We start from the raw sequence: 17,352 nt of genomic DNA, 5'->3' as shown, positions 1-17,352 counted from the left end.
TGACCAGGGCACGACTGGGACATGGCCCAGGGCCTTCTTCCCGATGCCATTTGCATTCGACCCCATTTCTACCCACTTCCTCTAGCCAGAATATGCGACCCACTGACCCACCTGAGCAGGTCACCTTGCCCGACGCTCTGTCTTGGCTGCATTTTTTTCCACTTTCGCTTGGCATTGCACTTTCAGATGAATGAAGTTATAAAAACCATCTGACCACGCCGCAGCTCGGTTGTCTCAGTTTACACGGCCGCCAGAGTAATCAATATGCTGAGATATCTTGGATTCTTCCTCATTCTTGCTGTGGCCACTTGTTTGGGTCAGCTAACTGGCTATAGTACCGTGCTCACCCCTGCCACCAGATGCGTAAGGAGCTTGCCCCTGCCGCTCTACCATTTTATTCCGGTGCGAGCTCTTACGCCTAAGCCCTTCTTAGAGGATTTGGATTCGCATTCGGAGCTGATTCGCCAAGCGCGCCAACAGCAGATCGTTCAGGAGGTGATTGTAGAGAACAACTTTGGAGGCCCAGGATTTGGGGGACCTGGATTCGGTGGTCCTGGATTCGGTGGTCCTGGAATCGGTCGTCCTGGATTCGGGGGTCCTGGTTTTGGTGGTCCTGGATTTGGAGGACCAGGCTTCGGAGGTCGAGGTTTTGGACGTCCAGGTTTCGGTGGATTTGCTCGGAGCTACGACCAGGAGGAACCAGAGCCATATGAGGCGCCTGCTGAGATCAAGTCTCCGCCTTGCCCAAAGAACTATGTATTTTCCTGTGAAGCGGTAATCAAGCCTGTTCCCTGTGGTTCCAGCCCCTGTTCTGGTTATTGAGAGAATGAGAACTGATAAATAAAAATTAAATAAAAGTCTTATTATGATAAAAGTTACTTCCGAAACAATTTGGTTTTATTTTATCAAAGGTTTCCTAAAAATTTCATATATTATAATTTGACAGGTTAAAAACTTTGTTTTGAGGTGTGGATTTTTATCAAAATAGAACCAATCTACAAATCGTATTAATATTTATCTTATCCGTTGTTTACGAATCGAATAAATATTAACTAAATGTGACTTCGGACCTTATATGTACATATATACGAATAACTCTGTTTTATGAATGAGGAAAATTAACAAAAATATTGAATGATATGGCTTTTTGGCTCTTAGTTTTCGATGCAGATTAATGGTGAATATTCAAGTATTCCGATTGGGAATCGAAGCGGAAACCCTACAAGAAGGGTTTTAGAAATGTTTCTTTTACATCAGAAACATTTGAAAACAAAAATGGACGGCTATAGACGAGTTGCCCGACTATATTTATTACTATTATCTATTAATAGTATTATTAATATAATATACCTAATACTATTATCCCGTCTATTATCTTAGGAACAAGTTTTTGTTGCATACTTTTGCGATTTGGCAAAACAAAAACGACAAACTTACGGCCATACTACCGATTCAGTAGGGAAACAGACTAAAAAGTCTATAACTCCTCTAAAAATTATTCGATTTGGCTGATTTTTGATTCGTGGGTGTAGATTAGCCATTGGAACAGTTTGGCATCAAAATATTTTCCAAAAAAATTAACGAACTGGAGCTACAACCAGATTTCTGTTTTGGAGGTCCAAAGATAGGAAGGAATACCTGATCCAAAGATAGGAAGATCCACCGTTTGTATGGGAAATCGTATATGCATGATGTATATGGGTAAATCTCCTCTCAAAATGGGACGAATAGAAATAGTTTGGCATCAAAAGTTTTTCAAACTCCATTTAATTCAACAAAGATGTAGCCATGCAAAGGGTCATATGTCACTATCCCAATATGTGATTATATGGAAGGAACAATTTTTTTGAGGAAAATAACTTGACCAAATAATAAAATTAAAGTCTTTTTCTTATAAGCAATGCATTTTATTCAAAAGTTCGGTTTTTCATTTGAGCCATGATCGATTTTACAACTCCCGGACGTAAGGAACGGCGTACTGTGGCACGTACTGGGAGTAAGCGCCGGCGGAGCCGTAGGATAGAGCTGGGGCGGAGCAGGGGACGGGCTGCAGAGAGGGCTGGCAGCTGAACAGGTAGTTCTTCGGGCACGGGGGCGATGGGATGGAGGCAGGGGCGGAGTAAGCGGGGGCGGCAGGAGCAGGAGCGGCGGAGTAGGCAGGGGCAGCTGGGGCGGAGTAGGCTGGAGCAGCTGGGGCGGAGTAGGCTGGGGCAGCTGGTGCAGCGTAGGCGGGAGCAGCAGGAGCGGCTGGAGCGGCATACGATGGAGCAGCGGGGGCGGAGTACGAGGGAGCGGCGGCTGGGGCTGCGTATCCGCCGTAGGCAGCACGCGACACACGGATGTTCTCGGCCAGCGGTGCCGGGATCAGGATACCTTGGGTGGGCTGGAGCTGGATGGTCTCGGCGCAGACGGCGGTCATAGCCAGGAAAGCGACGACGAGGATGTTGCGAATGGCCATTTTGATGGAAGGTGCTGATGTCTCTACTTGCTGCTGAAGTGGCGAACGAAGACGAACTGTTGGTTAATCCCACTGAAGCAACCAACTTTATAGCCCCAAATGTCGAATAGCAAGACCTGCATTGCCGGAGTAGAACACCAACGATCGGGAAAAAATGCAAATCAAAGCAGTGTCCCAAAAATGCTGACATCCATCCACCAACCCGGGGAGTGCTTTGGTGTCGGGTATTGGGTTTTCATTTTTTGTGGGTGCTCTGCATTCGCCACATAGCTGCATAGCTCCACAATGATGACGTTTTGGTTATTGGTCCTCATTACGGTGACCTTAAATCCGAGATGGCCCGAAGCCACTTCCGCATCAATGTTCCAGTTTCTGGAGGGCCGGAATACCGAAAGCGATCAGAACTGGTCCCACCTGCTGCCCACAAACTTCTACTCTGAAATAAACCAGCAGTACTATCGGAGATTTCGACGCCATACCAGGATTGGAAAGGGAAGATGGAAACAGCCGCCATTACTTTTCGAATATGCCCGATACATTCGAGAATAAAATATAATATATTTTTTTAAATAGATAATTTGTAATAAAATAAATACATAAAAAAATTGATAAACTTTTCATTTCAATTTCTATCCTGCTCCTTGCAGGATAATATTCAAATGTTTTCCCCCGTTTATCGAAACTTTTTTTTATCGATAACTACTTGGTTTAACGGGATATGCGCATGCCTGCGTGGGCGCCTTTGACGTCACTAAGGCAAAGGACACAACAAACTCTGGACTGTCCAAACATAACAAAAAAGGATACCCACACCAACTAACGAGTTTTCAATAAAATTAAAAATGAAGCTAACCTTGCGACGCTATTCCTGGATCTTGATGCTCCAGTTCGCCCTCTTGGGAGTGGATCTCTTCTTCAATGCTTTTGGAGCTTCGTTGGCGAGGAATCGATTGCAGACCGCCATACTATTTTTTGTGTGAGTGGATGTCGAGCAAGGCTTAGATGAACCTCTTTTGAACAAAAATCTTTAGCATCCAGGATGTCCTCATCATTGCTGAGTATGTCCTGTTTACCTTCACTCTCCACTCGACCTGTGTCCACCAGGTGGGCGCCTCGCACATCATCCTTCGCAACTGCAAACTCTTCCTTATCAGCGTCAGTATCTACTTCCTGCTGTCTGCCTCGCAGCACTTTTGGATCGTCTCCCAATACCGCCTGGCTCCGGGAAACGAGGATGCAGAGTGGCCTCTTGGATTGATTGCCTTGTCTGTGACCCAGCGCATAGGTAAGAGGATAGGTCACTTCTCCAAGCACTCCGAATTTATGATTCTTGTTTTCCTGGCAGTTTCAGTGTTTTATTACTACAGCTGCAAGTCAACGGCTCTGACCATGGCCGATCCCCGATTTAAGGAGGAGTATGTTGACTGGATTGCAGAGCAGTTGGGTGATAAGTAATGGGACTGGAGAGGGTAGATTCTAGATAGGAAGGGCAATTGTAAATTGGTAATGGGAAGTGCAAATCAAGTGTAAAACATTTAAATAAATACTAGTTATGAGTAATTATTCTTCGATTTAATGTTTTAATGAGACTCTTGGCGCCATCTGTTGGTCACGATCAGAATGATTTCAAAAATGTATTTTTTCAGAGAAACTACGAAGGATTGTCTGCTGTGGCACTACTAATACATATGCCTATTAATATTATTGCATTATTTATTTAACTAGTTTGATTTCGGTACACAATAAATATTTACAATAAATGTGGATAAGCACCATATTAATATTGTCAAAAACTTTAAACACCTACTCTAAAGTTTAAATGTATTAAGGTAGGTTCAAATGATAAAGCTAATCGAATATTAGATGACATAATCAATAGGGATCAACAATTAGAAACTTTTGCACAATATACGGTCCTCTTAAGCTAATTGGTCCCCAGGAAAGGGCGTTGAACTACGTGCCCATGTATGAGAAAGGCACGCCGAATAGGCGCTCCCACTCCTGTCCCACCGCATTGAGGCAGCATTCGGCGCTGGTTTGCGTTTCGAAATGCAGTTGCCAGATCTCACACTTGTTCTGGGTCTCATCGATAAAATTAATCACGTATTGCAGGTCTGAGATTTGGTCCACATCCACCAAGTTGCTCATAGGCTGGATGAGGTTAAATTCTAATGGAGGCGGAGAAGAGTCTAGTTTCTTCGCCGATAGCCAAGTTAATTTGCCTTTTCCTGAGATGTAAAGCTGGGTCGCTGTGGTCAGGAGCAGGCAGGGCTCAAAGCTTTGTTGCTCCTGGCCACAAGTCCATTGGCAGCGGGGTAGTAGAGCGCATACTTTTACGGGCTCGGTCTCAATCGTCTGCAGGTAGTTGTTGAGTGCCTCGGAACCTTGCTGGCTTAGGACTGGCAAACCATTATCTAAATAATAATAAATGGCCAAATGAAATTAAAACGAATCATAAATCCCTGGTATACACACCTTGAAGGTACAGTAGCAAGCTATCAGTCCTCAGCATGTCGAGCATCAACAACGAGAATCCACCCCAACCGCTGATGGTAAACGAGAGGCCCAACTTCCAAGGCAACACCTCAACAGCCGCCAACCGGTCTACGGTTACACTGACGGTCTGTCGTAGCCACTTGGCCACGTCGTCCTCGGGGGCTGCAAATGCCTCCATCAGGTATACTTTCTTCGTGGACATCACCAAGAGTCCTTCCCCGAGACCCTGGGTTTGCTCGTTGTAGATCCGTCCCTTGGCCAGCCACTTGATGTGCTCGCCTTCCAGCTTGAACTTGTTCTGGTAAAAGTAAAGCTTAAGGCGGTGATCGATGTCGCTGAAGTTGCTGTAGTTGAACTTGTATGGCTGGGCACCGGAGGCGGTGGCCTGCGACTCGATGAGTTTCTTCGAGCTGGACATGAGCAGATTGGTTGATTGGAAGACGGATGAAAAGGGCTGAGAGCCGACCTCAGTGGATGCCTTGAGCTGTCCGTTGGCATTTGGAGTAGTGGCGCTAGCCTGACTACTTCCCGATTGGGTGAGCGGAGAGTTTGGCAGGTTTGGGATCTTTTCTTTGCCCTGTTGCTCGTAGGAGGTGCATATACTGTCCGTCACCGACCCCGACGAGCTGCTCTCTGTAAGTTGAACTTGGGCAATAGCCGGTGCTGCTTCAAGCACTGTGTCTGCCGTAGATGGTGTTCCCGGCTGTGTCCGCTCTGCCAGCAACTGCTCCGATTCTCGCTCCATGAAAATCTGCGTTTGGCGAGCTGCATCGGCGGACGAAGCAAGATCTGATAGTTGGGATAGACGCCGTTCTTCCGAAGCCTTGCGACTACCACTTTGGACATAGTTGGGGTCCAGCACTTCGATGCTAGACTGGCTCGGATTGGAGATGATGTCCACATCACTCTCATTGGCCCGGAACTCCAGATCCCGATCCGTGTTCGAGCTGCCGACGACCGACTGATTGGAGTCGAAGGAGCTTCGAGAGTTTGTAATTTTGGAGCAGGAACTGCTGTCATTCAGCGAGTTGGCGGAACCTACAATAGTTCAATGTTAGTGACGATTCGGATAGGCCAATGGGGATTCAGATGAAGCAGCATTGCTTCTGTTATATTTAATAAATGTGATTTCATGTTAATTAAATTTGGAAGATTTTAAGCAGTTGTGGGGAATCAGAGTATTTTACACGTCCCTGGTTCGGGCTATTTAATTGCCTTTTAGTAAACTATAAATAATAAATAAGCTATTGGATTGCGGGGGACGTGTAGAATAGTCATTGTTTTAAACACCCTCAAATGCTGCTTCACAGAACAAACTAAAATGCAAATTGTAATTGCATAGCAAAAATCAAAAATATAAAATATACAAATTGGCATATTAACTTTTGGTGGTTTGCATCAAACTCCTATGCTTTGGTGTGTTTTTAGCGGTTGTTAGCCTGCAGTTGGCCACTAAAGTATTAATTAATATTTTACATCGCAACAAGGTTATTGTTGCCGGTTGGTGGGTGAGAGAAAAAGTACAAAACAATGTAAATATACAAAAGTTAGATTGGTTTTGCCATATCGATTTGTGTGTTTGCATGCAAAAAAGAAAAAAGAAAGAAATAATAATTAAATCAATGTACAATAATAATAATAATGACCAACTTAAGCTTAAGAGTACCAGTCAACGACCACATAAACCAATTACTATCTCAACAATTAACCAATGAAAACCATAAAACTATGTAACTACAATGATAGATTTCAAACACATTCCAAAACTTGATCAACGTAAAATAGGAGGCCTATCAAGGACTTGCCAATGCTGTTATTTTCCTCCTTATTTAACGCTAAAATCGGCGTTGTCACTGGTGGTGATTCTTCCACAATCAAGGCTGGCGAAATTTTTGGTTCCGGTGGGATTTCCACTTTCGGCTTTTCCATGGAGGCAGACAAATCCGTCACCTCTGTCACATAGACACTCCGGCAGTCAGGACAACGCAACCCTAAACAGACATACATTAGCATATACAATTTTTAATATTAAAGCTTTAGCAGGAATACCATCCGTTTTGTATCGTTTGCTTTTCTGCTCTACTGTAAACTGAGTCATGCAGTTCACGCAGCGATAGACGGCAATGTTCATTTCTGTGAGATCGCGCTGCGAGAGAATATTCCGGAGCTTTCCTTCCAACTCCTAGGGGTAAAAAAAGGAATTATTAATAGATCTTGGAGCATATTTTATAAACCGTAACCAACCTGGCACAAAGAACTCTCAACACAATATATGCGCTCCTTCTTGTCCTGCCGAATTGTGTTGAAAATGATTCGGAGGGTATTGGATTTGACACGTTCACAGGATTCCAGTATTTTCAGACTCCACTTTGTGATGGTTCTATAAAAAAATGTTACCTATTTTTATAATACCAGTTAGAAATAAGAATTCCTGACACTCACCGTTCACTAAGTGTGTCCTTCTCGCGAATAAAGTTTGAAGATATGGTAAGGAACATTGCTTCACTTGAGTTTTGTTCATTATAGACAATATATGTCTCCTCATCCGGTTCCGCATCGGAAACTAAAAAAAAAAATATATTAAAACTATAAAACTCTATTTTAAATATTTAAGCTCACCTGGGGTTTCTTCCTGAGCAGCATCCGGACTGCTGGCATAGAGGCTGAGCAATTGTGCGTGCTTGTCAGGCTCTTGATCCGCCTTCGACTTGGCGCTTTCATTGATGCTCTTATATTCGGTCTCATCACCCTCTTCGCAGGTCTCGTACAATGTTTGATCCGACACGTTTCCGGAGTCAGGTTTTATAGGAGTCAGGGTGCTGTCGAAGTGCGCGCCAAGAGCCGCGTTAGTCGGAGTGGAGCTAATGTTGGGAAGCTCTTCCTCATCCAGATCTGCCTGTGGGGATTTGGAAAGACCGCCAAGATACTCCTCGAATCGCTGCCGGCCCTGAATGATTTCCTCTTCACTGGTCTTTGACGCAGCCATACGGAGTAATTCCTCAGCATTACCTCCTTCCAGCCATTCCTCCGTTTCCAGGGCCTTGAGAAGAGACGGCTCCTTTGGCACTGGCTTCTGCTTCGCAGTAGAACTTTGAGCTATCTCACTGGTGTCATCTATGACCGCAATCCTGACGCGATTCCTGCTTTTAAATGAGCTCTTGCTGACCACGGATGTGTCCGTTTCTACCGACTGCTCAGTTTCGGAAGAATTGTCGTGGCCTCTGATCGACACTGACCGCTGTGACCCAAAGCTGGAGAACTGAGAGCCATCGCTGGTGTTGATGGAGGCAGTGGAACTGTTTATCGACACGGAGCTACTCCTCGGCATACGAGGCCCTATGTAGCGCCACTTTTGACTGCCCGTCAGTGCCTTTTCTGCCTTGGACAAGGGTTCGAAGTCTAAGACAAACTTGACAGTTGAAGTCTGCTTATGCAGATACTGCGCCGTCGCCTGCCGGTGCTTGGGATTGCACGCCAACGGATTTCCCTGAAGGCAGAGCGTGGTTAGAGTCATAATGGCACTCAGGGGCAGCAACTGCGAGTGCTCCAGCAGGCAGTTGTCGGACAGGTCCAGGCTGTTCAGCGAGTCCAGCTTAGCAACGTCTAGCAGCTCCTCCACGAAGTTGTTGCTGATGTTCAGGAGAAGCAGTCGCCTACCAGCTTCCGCATGGAGCTGCGGCAGGTACGTCAGGCAATTGTAGCTCAGATCGAGGGTTTTTAGGTTTGGCAGCCACTTTATGGCCGCCACGCTGGTTAGTTTGTTGTGTCGGAGGCACAGATGCTGGAGGTGGTGGGCGAACTCCAGAGCCGTGTCTACGCTACGCAGGTTGTTGTAGCTGAAGTCGGCCGATTGCAGCTCGTTCCAGACGAACCCGTTCGAGTTATCGCCACCACACCGAGTAATAATGTCGTCCACGCAGTTCAGGCTCTTAACACAAATAAGATGCTGCAGCTGACCACGAAGTGCCTGGATGCCCACCACCTGGTTTATGTTGATCTTGTGCACTTCCAGCCTCCGCAGTCCCCGGAATTTAGCAATGTCAATGGGACCCTCAAAGTGCAGCTCGCTGGGAAAGTGGGTCAGCTTCAGCAGCGTCGTCTTTTGAACAAAATCATGCAGCAGCTGCAGGTCAGGAAACACGCTGGACTTGGCATTGATGGGCTTGACCACTTGAAAGGATTGGTCGTGGGAGACCTCGGTGTCAGCGATCAAAGTAAAGGAGTCGTTCAGGGCTCGGAGAAGGGAACCTATAAAGAGCCATATTAGACGCAATTTGTGGGCATATGTGATCCGGGCAGAGAACAAAGCCGAGTGTCAGCCAACGCCCGCATGTTACCCACTGCTTGGATCGCTCGGTTTTCCTCTCACTCACCTGATAACGTTAAGGTAAATTCAGAGCTCAATATTTTGTCGCCGTTTTGGCGCAGCAGGTTGGCCAGTTCCGTAATTTTCTGGGGATCCATGTTCGATCTGTCGCTCCAACACGCTCCAAGTCCTTATCTGCAAATGTTTTAGGAATAATTAGAGCATTGTGCTTCGGATGCGTAATGCACCAGTTTCTATGTCCACGACTAATGCATGTTCGTATGAATTCCAAAACAACAAAGGCAACTGCGTATGACGCTATAGTCAGCCGTTGAAATGCCCAAAAATTTGTATTTACATTATGGCACTGGCTGATTTAGTCATGCGTCTAATGAGTCTGCATCATAATTCGAATAAATTCCGATTTGAGTTGTCAATTAAGATTTTGGAATATTCCCCTATAAACACAAATACTTTTGTTATGCTTCTTCTTCTTGTCAGTTTTATAGTTCCCATTAGAACTGGTTCCGTTTAATTTGCAAAACTAGGGATGACACTTACCTCGATATACCATAAAATAACGATTATTAGTCGGGTTCAAAACCAAATATATATTTTTTACTTGAAATAGGTTTTAATAGGAATTGCAATGATAATAGATATATTTTATTCCAAACCAAGGAGCAGGAAAAAGATATCATACTTGTAATAAAACATACAATTTTTTGTAGATCATTATTTTTATTTAAATTAAATAAAATTAAATTTTTTTAAAAACAATATATAATTTTCTGATCAGCAGCGACATACGAAAGTGTCATTCAAAATTGTCATTGTTGAATCATAAAAAAAATCGTTTTTTTATATACATTATCTTACCAAAATACCTATATATTTTCCAAATTTGGTTTCCAAATATTCAAAAACAACGTTATTTATTTAACTACTCAGCTTTTATTGCAACACTTGTTATTATTAAAATTCTAATATCTACGCAATCCGGTTAAAATTAGACTATGTTCTTGTCGGAGTTCGATCCATTTTCCATTCGATTCCTGCCTGTAATACTCTTGGCCACAAAATGACAATATCAACATCTTTTAGGTACTCGCGCATTTTTATAAAATTAAAGCAGACTTTGGTGTTTCTTGTTAGTTATCTCTCGTGGATCGTTGGATATGCCTTGGACTAAACAAAAAAGTAAACTAAAAACAACCTATGAAAGATCTTTGTAGCTGGGTAGTTACGGGACCTGCAAGTCCCCCAAATTTTATAAAGTTGGATTTGTGCTGAAAAATACGTTTTCGCTCTTTGGTGCATAAAAATGTTAAAAAAACGTTTGTTCTTGTCTTTGGGATTTTACAAATTTTGCCTGCGAAATAAAATACAAAGTGCATTAGCAAAAATAATACAATAAAATAGTTTGTTTGTTGTAACTTTTGAAACATTTGTTATAAAAACACAACCGTGCCTGAAAACAACTGAAATATTGACAAATAATTAAGCTTGGAATTTTGATACGTACTGGTCCGCCAATCTGTGGTGCCAATTTTGTTGGAATGCCAATTGAAGAACGCTTTTAATTTGTTAATATACAAAATAATGTATATTCATTATTTATTTTCAACAAATCGAATTATCATTTTAATAAATATGACACTTTTATTTGGTTCTTCGTTTTGTCTAACACATAAACACAATTTACACAATTATCGAGAAGATATTATAATGAAAACAGTGGTAAATAAAAAAAAGTATTAAAGAAATGCAAGTGTTGCAGCTGACATGGAAAGCGACTCGATTGAATTGGTGCCTATATAGGGTATCTTTCTATATAGGCCGGTTGTATATGAGTGGTGAAGTAGATGACTTGTCTTGACTTGATCTTGCGAGTAGATTTAGTATTTACAATATACATTTGACTGATCTGGTTTGGGTGTAACACAGTTTAGAGTTTTGGCGACGGCATGATGGACGTATCCCTATGAAAAATAATATAGAAAGAAAATAAGAAAACAAATACATGTCATGGATGAAGAACAGAATGGAGAATATTGAAATGGCTGAATAACATGGGTTTGTGAATGGCCCGATACGATATGATGATTTCGAAAAGATATACTTTTTTTCATTTTTTTTGTATACAAGGAAATTTTGAATTTCGTTTTGCTTTATTATTCAGCTGTTTTTGTTTTTATTTTAAAAATAAAGCTTAGTTTAGTAACGAGAGTTTGGTATTAAAATTATTATATAAAACAAACATTCCAAAATAATAAAATAACAGAAACAGAAGGTGCCATAACTAAAGTTTAGGAAAGGATAAACTTAAAAGTAAAGCAACTTAAGAGTCTATTATTAATTCAAAAAGTATACGGTGAGCATACAGAGCAGGTTCGTTTTCGAGGGATATTCAGGAGTTCAGGAAGTCGGGATTAGAAGGAGGCAGGATAAACGGGCACAAAAGAAGCATTACAAACGCAAAACGAGTGACTTACATATGCTCAGGGTGATTGCGTATGCAATCGATTAAATCATTAGGCTTGAGCTGATTTGTGCAAATTTTGTGGATAGCCGTGAACAGAGGAAATCTGAAAAATGGATGGTATTTTAAATATTTAGTATTAGGTGATTATGTTAAAGCTTACTTGTCCTCCAGACCCTTGTTCTTCAGCATGTAGTTAACCTCCTCGGCAGTGGGTGGGCCCTGCAGCTTCTGGCCATTCAGCATTTCCTTCTCCAGCTCCTCAATAGTTTTTCCGGAGGTGACAAAGGCCTCAGATACCCGACGATTGCGGCCACCTATCGCAGATTAGAAGTATAATTTTTATTGTTTATTCACAGAGCAGCTTAACAAATAAAAACATCTGATATAGTTAGTTGGCTTGGCATTTAGAGAGGCTATAATGTCATTAAACCCCAACGGCGATTGTACACAGAACGATAACCTATCAAATGCAGTATTTGAGTAAAACTAATAGCCCTCTTGTTAGTGCACCTGTACGTGCTTAAAGTTCTCCAGCCATGACTCATTATACTACCTCCAGCCCCTACTCACCGTAACATGTCGTGATCAGATCCGCAACACCGCAGCTCTCGAAGAAGGTGGACAGCTTGCTGCCAGGATAGAAGACATCGACGAAACGGATCATTTCCATGAGACCCAACCGGATCACAGCTGCCTTGGTGTTGTCGCCCAGCTTCAGACCATCGACGAAGCCCGCACCGCAGGCGACGATGTTCTTGAGGGCACCACACACCTCCACGGCGTCGGCATCGTCGACGACGACCACGCGGAAGTGATTAGCCTGGAAGAGGTCGCGGAGCACCTTGCCGTACTTCTTGTCCGTGCAGCCGATGGTTGTCTCGCAGAAATTGCCCTCAGCCACTTCGTTGGCCAGATTGGCGCCCATCAGCACGGCGCATGGGATCTGGAGTGAGTGAATCACGTGGGTGTTACCATTTGCGACCGGGTCACCTTTTCGAGGGCCACTTACCTTGAGGTGTCGCGTGATAATATGCGAAATCAGATCAATGCCGCCACCCTCGGCCTTGTCGAAGCCCTTGATCAGGGATATGGCGATGGCATTGGGCTTGATCTTGCCGAGCAGCTGTTTGCAGAAGTTGGGAATGAACTGGTGGGGCACCACAAAGATCAGGATGTCAGCGTTCTTGGCAGCCTCAACCAGGTCGGGCACAGCCACCTGTAGCGGAGAGGGGGCAATAAAAGAGACTTGAGTAATTGCTTTGTGATAAGAATACAAAAATAATAAGCTAGCAACTCTGATAAGCATACTGAAGGTTGAATGAAGGGAACTGCAGAACGAACGAGGAAATCATTTTTCCGGCTCGTGTTCCGATTTTAATTTTTGGAGGCGCGTCTCTCAAATGTCTAGACTGTATAAAGTGTGGGGCTCGATCGATCGTCCGAGCTTGATACGATTAAGTCTTTCCGCATATCGCCTTGCTGGCACTGCTAACCTGTTTTCTTACATAAACATGTTTATAGGTTGATGTGTGTTCAAAATATTTATAATTGTACCCTTTTTGGGGGTGTTGCGAATACGCCAACACTTGGGAAACATATAAAAAAAAAACTTTGGAGCGTACAAAGTTGCTTTAAAGGTGTAAAGTTCAGTAGTCGTTGGCCTTTATCTTGGAATAACAATCCACTTGGCATTTGCAACAGGTTTTATAAAATGATTATGGAACTCTAAGCGAATATCTGTATCTTCCTATTTTTAGCGAAAACAAAAAAACAAAGTATATCACTGATGATTTATTGTAGCTTAATTTTGTTTAGTTAGCAAGTCAACAAAAGTGTGCTAATCGAAACGCCCCGAGTAATAGAAACTGCGTGCTTTTTATTTTATTTTCTGCCAGCTCATTAACTTATTTTGCATTCTTGTTGCATTTTTGACATTGATCCCGATCTTTGTTTTTTTTTGGCTATACAGACTAATTTGTTGTTTTCCCCGCAGCCACCTTAAGGCCACCAAACGTTTGCCAAAATACACGAATATACCGCATATCTATAGATGCGGGTGAGTGATATGTATAGACCCATTCTATAGCATGGAAAGTCTCGCCGATATTTTGGTGTGTTTTTGTTTTTTCGCTTTTATCAATTCATGCTGTTAACGCATGATTGTAATACATATTTATACGGCATGGGTGTGTGTGTTGTTCGGAAAGTTTTCCTAAGCAAGCGGGTAACACTTGGAAGTGGCTATTTGCTTTGGGGCTAGCTCGCCCAGGGACAGTGTGATGCTACGGGGATGGATTTTATCGCCCGACGTACGAACGAACAGCAAAACGTTTGGGTTATCTATAATCAGTAAATAGGACGGCTCGAGTGGTTTGTGGAGCACATACATATGTAGGAATACACCCATTTGAAGTGGATCGCCTGCTTATCGGCTGCTCAAATTATTTCCTAATACAATATTGACGCAATTTAACCGCACAAACGGATAATCCAAGCGGGGAATCGGCTTCATGGATAAGGGAGTGGGGGCGATTGGGATACGGAAACTCAAGCCGGCCTTGACCTACGCCAAAGGCACTGGGGCCCAATACTTAAGAGAAACACAAACAGAGAGAAAGAGAGCAGGTTGTAAGAGCGACGTTTGGCAGCCAACCGAAGGTGAAACCGTTTGTTGTTGCCGTCCCTGAAAAATGCAGTGGGCCAAAACAACAGCCCGAGGCAGTGCCAGTGGCACACGGAGAGGCGCGAGAGGACAGGAGAGTATAAATAGACGTGCACTCGCCTGATTAGATAATTTGGCGCTGCACGGTCAAGATCAAGGCAAAGGCCTTTTATGTAAGGCACCAGCCAGGCTGTTGTTAATCCGTCAGAACCGACACATACCCAGCTGTTACATAAGGTGGCAAAAACGTGAATGACTGAAATTACACACCACAACATTGGGCTGCTCATGGGAATTGGGTTGGTTATCTCTCTAGGGAAAACTCTCTAGGGCACGAGGTGCATTCTTTACTGCTGACGCAGGAAGGACCTGCCCCACCACTTACCACATTCGGGGGCAGCTTGTGACCTTTCAGGTACTTGACGTTCTCGTGCGTCTCGTTGATTATCTCCGTCAGCTTCTTGCCGTCGATCAGCTCCTCGTAGACGAACATGGTCACCCGCTCCTCGAACTCGGGCAGCGCCGCTGCGTTGGCGCCCACAATCTTGGCGATGGCCGAACCCCTGGAGATTCATAGACGGAGAGGTGGGAGTGTTAGGTCGCGAAGTAACCCAGCAGTGCCGTATGGCGATTCTTATATAATAATTGCATCGCCAAGTGGCAGATTAAATGCACTCACCAGTTGCCGGAGCCAACAATGCACACATTTACTTTTTCCGCCATTCCGTCCGCTTTAATGTGGTTTCTGTTGATATTGTTGTTGCTGTCGTAGTTACTGCTGCAGTTGCTGCTTCTTCTTGGGCGCTCGAGGTGCTACTTCGCGACCGGACGATTAAAATGTGAAACTACTGACACGTTGGAGCCACGGCGACTAAATGATTCTTTCCATTCCCCACATGTTAATATAAGCGAAACATTGAACAACAAGAAAAAGTTGGGGCTTCGTGTGGCTGAGAAGAGAGGGCACCCTTCGTGCGTCTTCGTGAATGCGAGAGAGCCGTTTGTTTGGGGCGAAAGGGCAGATTCCTTCACATCGCTGTCCTGTATTGGTTTTTGATTCGTTCTTGTGGATTCCTTGCCATCCCAAAGTCTTGGATAATCTATTAATTTATAATTAAAGAGCTCCAATCAACGAAGATTAATTATTGGCAACGGGAATCCTCCCTGGTTTCAAGTTAGTGTTGGAAAATGCAACAACTGTCAAAAGGAGACAAGTGATGGTTAACTTTCATGGGGTAACACTGGTAAACATACCATCTCTAATAGTTGGCGCCAATTTAAAATTATTTATTGGTTCCTCCCGACACTGGGTTGGTTTAGCTCGATTATTGGTAATTGTCGCCCTTAACTACAACTAACTATAACTTTACCTTGTGGTAAAGCATTGCTAGTAATTTGACAGCTACGTTAGCCCTATTTTCGTGACATCCAGGAAGGCTAAAGTTCAAAAGGAAGAAGTCGGTAGAAGCCCCACTTAAGACGGGGAGTAGAAGCCCCACTTCAACAACACCTTCATCCATGTTACGGATGTCTGGACGCGAGACCATCGCCCGTTTCACTTGTGCCTGTTGGAAGCTTACAAGGCCAAAATCCCTAGCCCCTGTGCCCAGTCCGCTTTGCGTGGTCTGGCCGTTTCATCCATGAAGATCGGACGCATCGAGGATGTGGCTCTATCCCATCTAACCGCAGGAAGGTCGGTCGCCGTTGTCGTTGTCTGAAAATGGTATCCAAAGCTTTCGATCTGCTAGACTCTGTAAACACTTTAAAATATTACATATGCGTATGTGATCATAAACATGTTAAGGTTTTATACATGAATGCATTGTAATAAACCAGGAAAACATTTTTTTTTTAATTAATATAGCTGTGGGGCTATATATCGATATTAACGGAAACTTTTAAACAATACAATGTTTTTTAAAACCTAATGACGATGCGTTTGATTAAAGATTTTTTATTTCGTAATTTCAACTTTTATTAATGAATTATAGTGCCTTATACTACCTATAATACATCATAATATCATAGAAGAGTTCATCTTAAGTAAGTTTAAGAAAGATAAAAATACACGACACAAGATTACTATGGACGTCCATTTTATTATAGCTTGAAACAACTAAACCTATACCAGATCACAATATTTCATGGAAGCAGGCAATGCCACATGTCCATGACCACCCACACACTCGGGCCAAGGCGCAGCAGCCGGAAACACACCAGACCAGAGATACCAAGTCAGGCCACGAGCATAACGTGCAACTTTCCAGCTTTCGCCGCAATCAATTTTACGGGTGCACAGCAGCAACAGAAAAAGCAACAACAGCCACCAGGAGATTGCCTCGGATGGTGCAATGGAATTAAAGCCACCCCGAGCACAGCCACGCCAAACCGCTCAACCAACCACTCAACCACCCAACCACTCAGCCTTTATGGTGCACACCCACGCCCACCTACCAGTAGTACATACAACGGTGGCAAACAGAGTTAGACACGCAACGAACGTGAGGAAAGCACGTGGTCCAGCTCACATGAAGGTATTAGCGCGTAACATCGCTGCATGATTAACCTCCTCCATGGGTCAATGCTAGGCGGAGGATTGCATGTGTACGGGGACGGCGATGAGGCCATGGTTTTTGGACTCTAGTACTTGCAACATTTCTGCAGCATTCAGTTAGGGCAACCAATCTCCCGATGTTCTCTGTTCAGAATTGAGGCGAGTTGCATAGATATTTTCAAATTATATTTTAAATTATTGATAATATAATATAATAATAATAATTTTTAGATTTTTTAAAAATCTTTAGTTGTGGCTTTCAACATGCAATTATTGCTTTCCAATCCTGTTTTTAAGATGGTTGACATTTTCTGTTGCCTACTTAAGTGGTTATCGTCGTTTTTTCAAGATATGTCTTCGAGAACAATTTATTAGTGAATATGTAATAGAT

At 43.5% G+C, this 17,352-nt stretch overlaps 6 protein-coding genes across 9 annotated transcripts; 3 read left to right on the top strand and 3 right to left on the bottom strand.

The window, feature by feature from the left end:
* The first annotated feature begins 216 nt into the window (after positions 1 to 216).
* Positions 217 to 890, top strand: Vm26Ac (Vitelline membrane 26Aac). Its single transcript, XM_017243434.3, has one exon. The coding sequence runs from the start codon at positions 265 to 267 to the stop codon at positions 820 to 822; it is 558 nt and encodes a 185-aa protein (XP_017098923.2). The 5' UTR covers positions 217 to 264; the 3' UTR covers positions 823 to 890.
* A 995-nt stretch (positions 891 to 1,885) lies between these two features.
* On the bottom strand, positions 1,886 to 2,532 carry Vm26Ab (Vitelline membrane 26Ab). The gene has a single exon (XM_017243394.3). It carries the CDS (start codon positions 2,456 to 2,458, stop codon positions 1,949 to 1,951), a length of 510 nt encoding a protein of 169 aa, XP_017098883.2. The 5' UTR covers positions 2,459 to 2,532; the 3' UTR covers positions 1,886 to 1,948.
* Positions 2,533 to 2,593: 61 nt separating this feature from the next.
* Positions 2,594 to 3,007, top strand: LOC108126614 (uncharacterized). Its single transcript, XM_017243269.3, has one exon. The coding sequence runs from the start codon at positions 2,744 to 2,746 to the stop codon at positions 3,005 to 3,007; it is 264 nt and encodes an 87-aa protein (XP_017098758.2). The 5' UTR covers positions 2,594 to 2,743.
* A 178-nt stretch (positions 3,008 to 3,185) lies between these two features.
* Positions 3,186 to 4,018, top strand: LOC108126954 (transmembrane protein 138). Its single transcript, XM_017243749.3, has 3 exons — positions 3,186 to 3,434; positions 3,490 to 3,743; positions 3,804 to 4,018. Exons 1-3 carry the CDS (start codon positions 3,301 to 3,303, stop codon positions 3,911 to 3,913), a joined length of 498 nt encoding a protein of 165 aa, XP_017099238.1. The 5' UTR covers positions 3,186 to 3,300; the 3' UTR covers positions 3,914 to 4,018.
* A 101-nt stretch (positions 4,019 to 4,119) lies between these two features.
* LOC108126953 (serine/threonine-protein kinase 11-interacting protein) lies at positions 4,120 to 9,770 on the bottom strand. 3 transcript variants are annotated; one of them, XM_017243745.3, is made up of 10 exons: positions 9,619 to 9,770; positions 9,328 to 9,455; positions 7,574 to 9,202; positions 7,397 to 7,517; positions 7,199 to 7,334; positions 7,004 to 7,136; positions 6,760 to 6,945; positions 6,338 to 6,406; positions 4,934 to 5,992; positions 4,120 to 4,872 (listed from the first exon to the last, which is right to left on the bottom strand). In XM_017243745.3, the coding sequence occupies exons 2-10, from the start codon at positions 9,416 to 9,418 to the stop codon at positions 4,412 to 4,414; spliced, it is 3,885 nt and encodes a 1,294-aa protein (XP_017099234.2). In that variant the 5' UTR covers positions 9,419 to 9,455; positions 9,619 to 9,770; the 3' UTR covers positions 4,120 to 4,411. The 3 variants fall into 3 exon arrangements, with proteins under 3 accessions (XP_017099234.2, XP_070133204.1, XP_070133205.1); XM_070277103.1 differs by having other exon boundaries at positions 9,735 to 9,753; XM_070277104.1 differs by lacking the exon at positions 6,338 to 6,406.
* A 421-nt stretch (positions 9,771 to 10,191) lies between these two features.
* On the bottom strand, positions 10,192 to 15,561 carry Gpdh1 (Glycerol-3-phosphate dehydrogenase 1). 2 transcript variants are annotated; one of them, XM_017243708.3, is made up of 7 exons: positions 15,087 to 15,561; positions 14,793 to 14,970; positions 12,755 to 12,961; positions 12,316 to 12,688; positions 11,906 to 12,059; positions 11,756 to 11,848; positions 10,192 to 10,632 (listed from the first exon to the last, which is right to left on the bottom strand). In XM_017243708.3, exons 1-7 carry the CDS (start codon positions 15,128 to 15,130, stop codon positions 10,620 to 10,622), a joined length of 1,062 nt encoding a protein of 353 aa, XP_017099197.1. In that variant the 5' UTR covers positions 15,131 to 15,561; the 3' UTR covers positions 10,192 to 10,619. The 2 variants fall into 2 exon arrangements, with proteins under 2 accessions (XP_017099197.1, XP_017099196.1); XM_017243707.3 differs by lacking the exon at positions 10,192 to 10,632 and adding an exon at positions 10,897 to 11,242.
* Between the last annotated feature and the right edge of the window lie 1,791 nt (positions 15,562 to 17,352).

Source organism: Drosophila bipectinata, chromosome 2L, assembly GCF_030179905.1.
Source record: "Drosophila bipectinata strain 14024-0381.07 chromosome 2L, DbipHiC1v2, whole genome shotgun sequence".
NCBI lineage: Eukaryota > Metazoa > Arthropoda > Insecta > Diptera > Drosophilidae > Drosophila > Drosophila bipectinata.
This window is presented reverse-complemented; position numbering and strand designations above follow the sequence as displayed.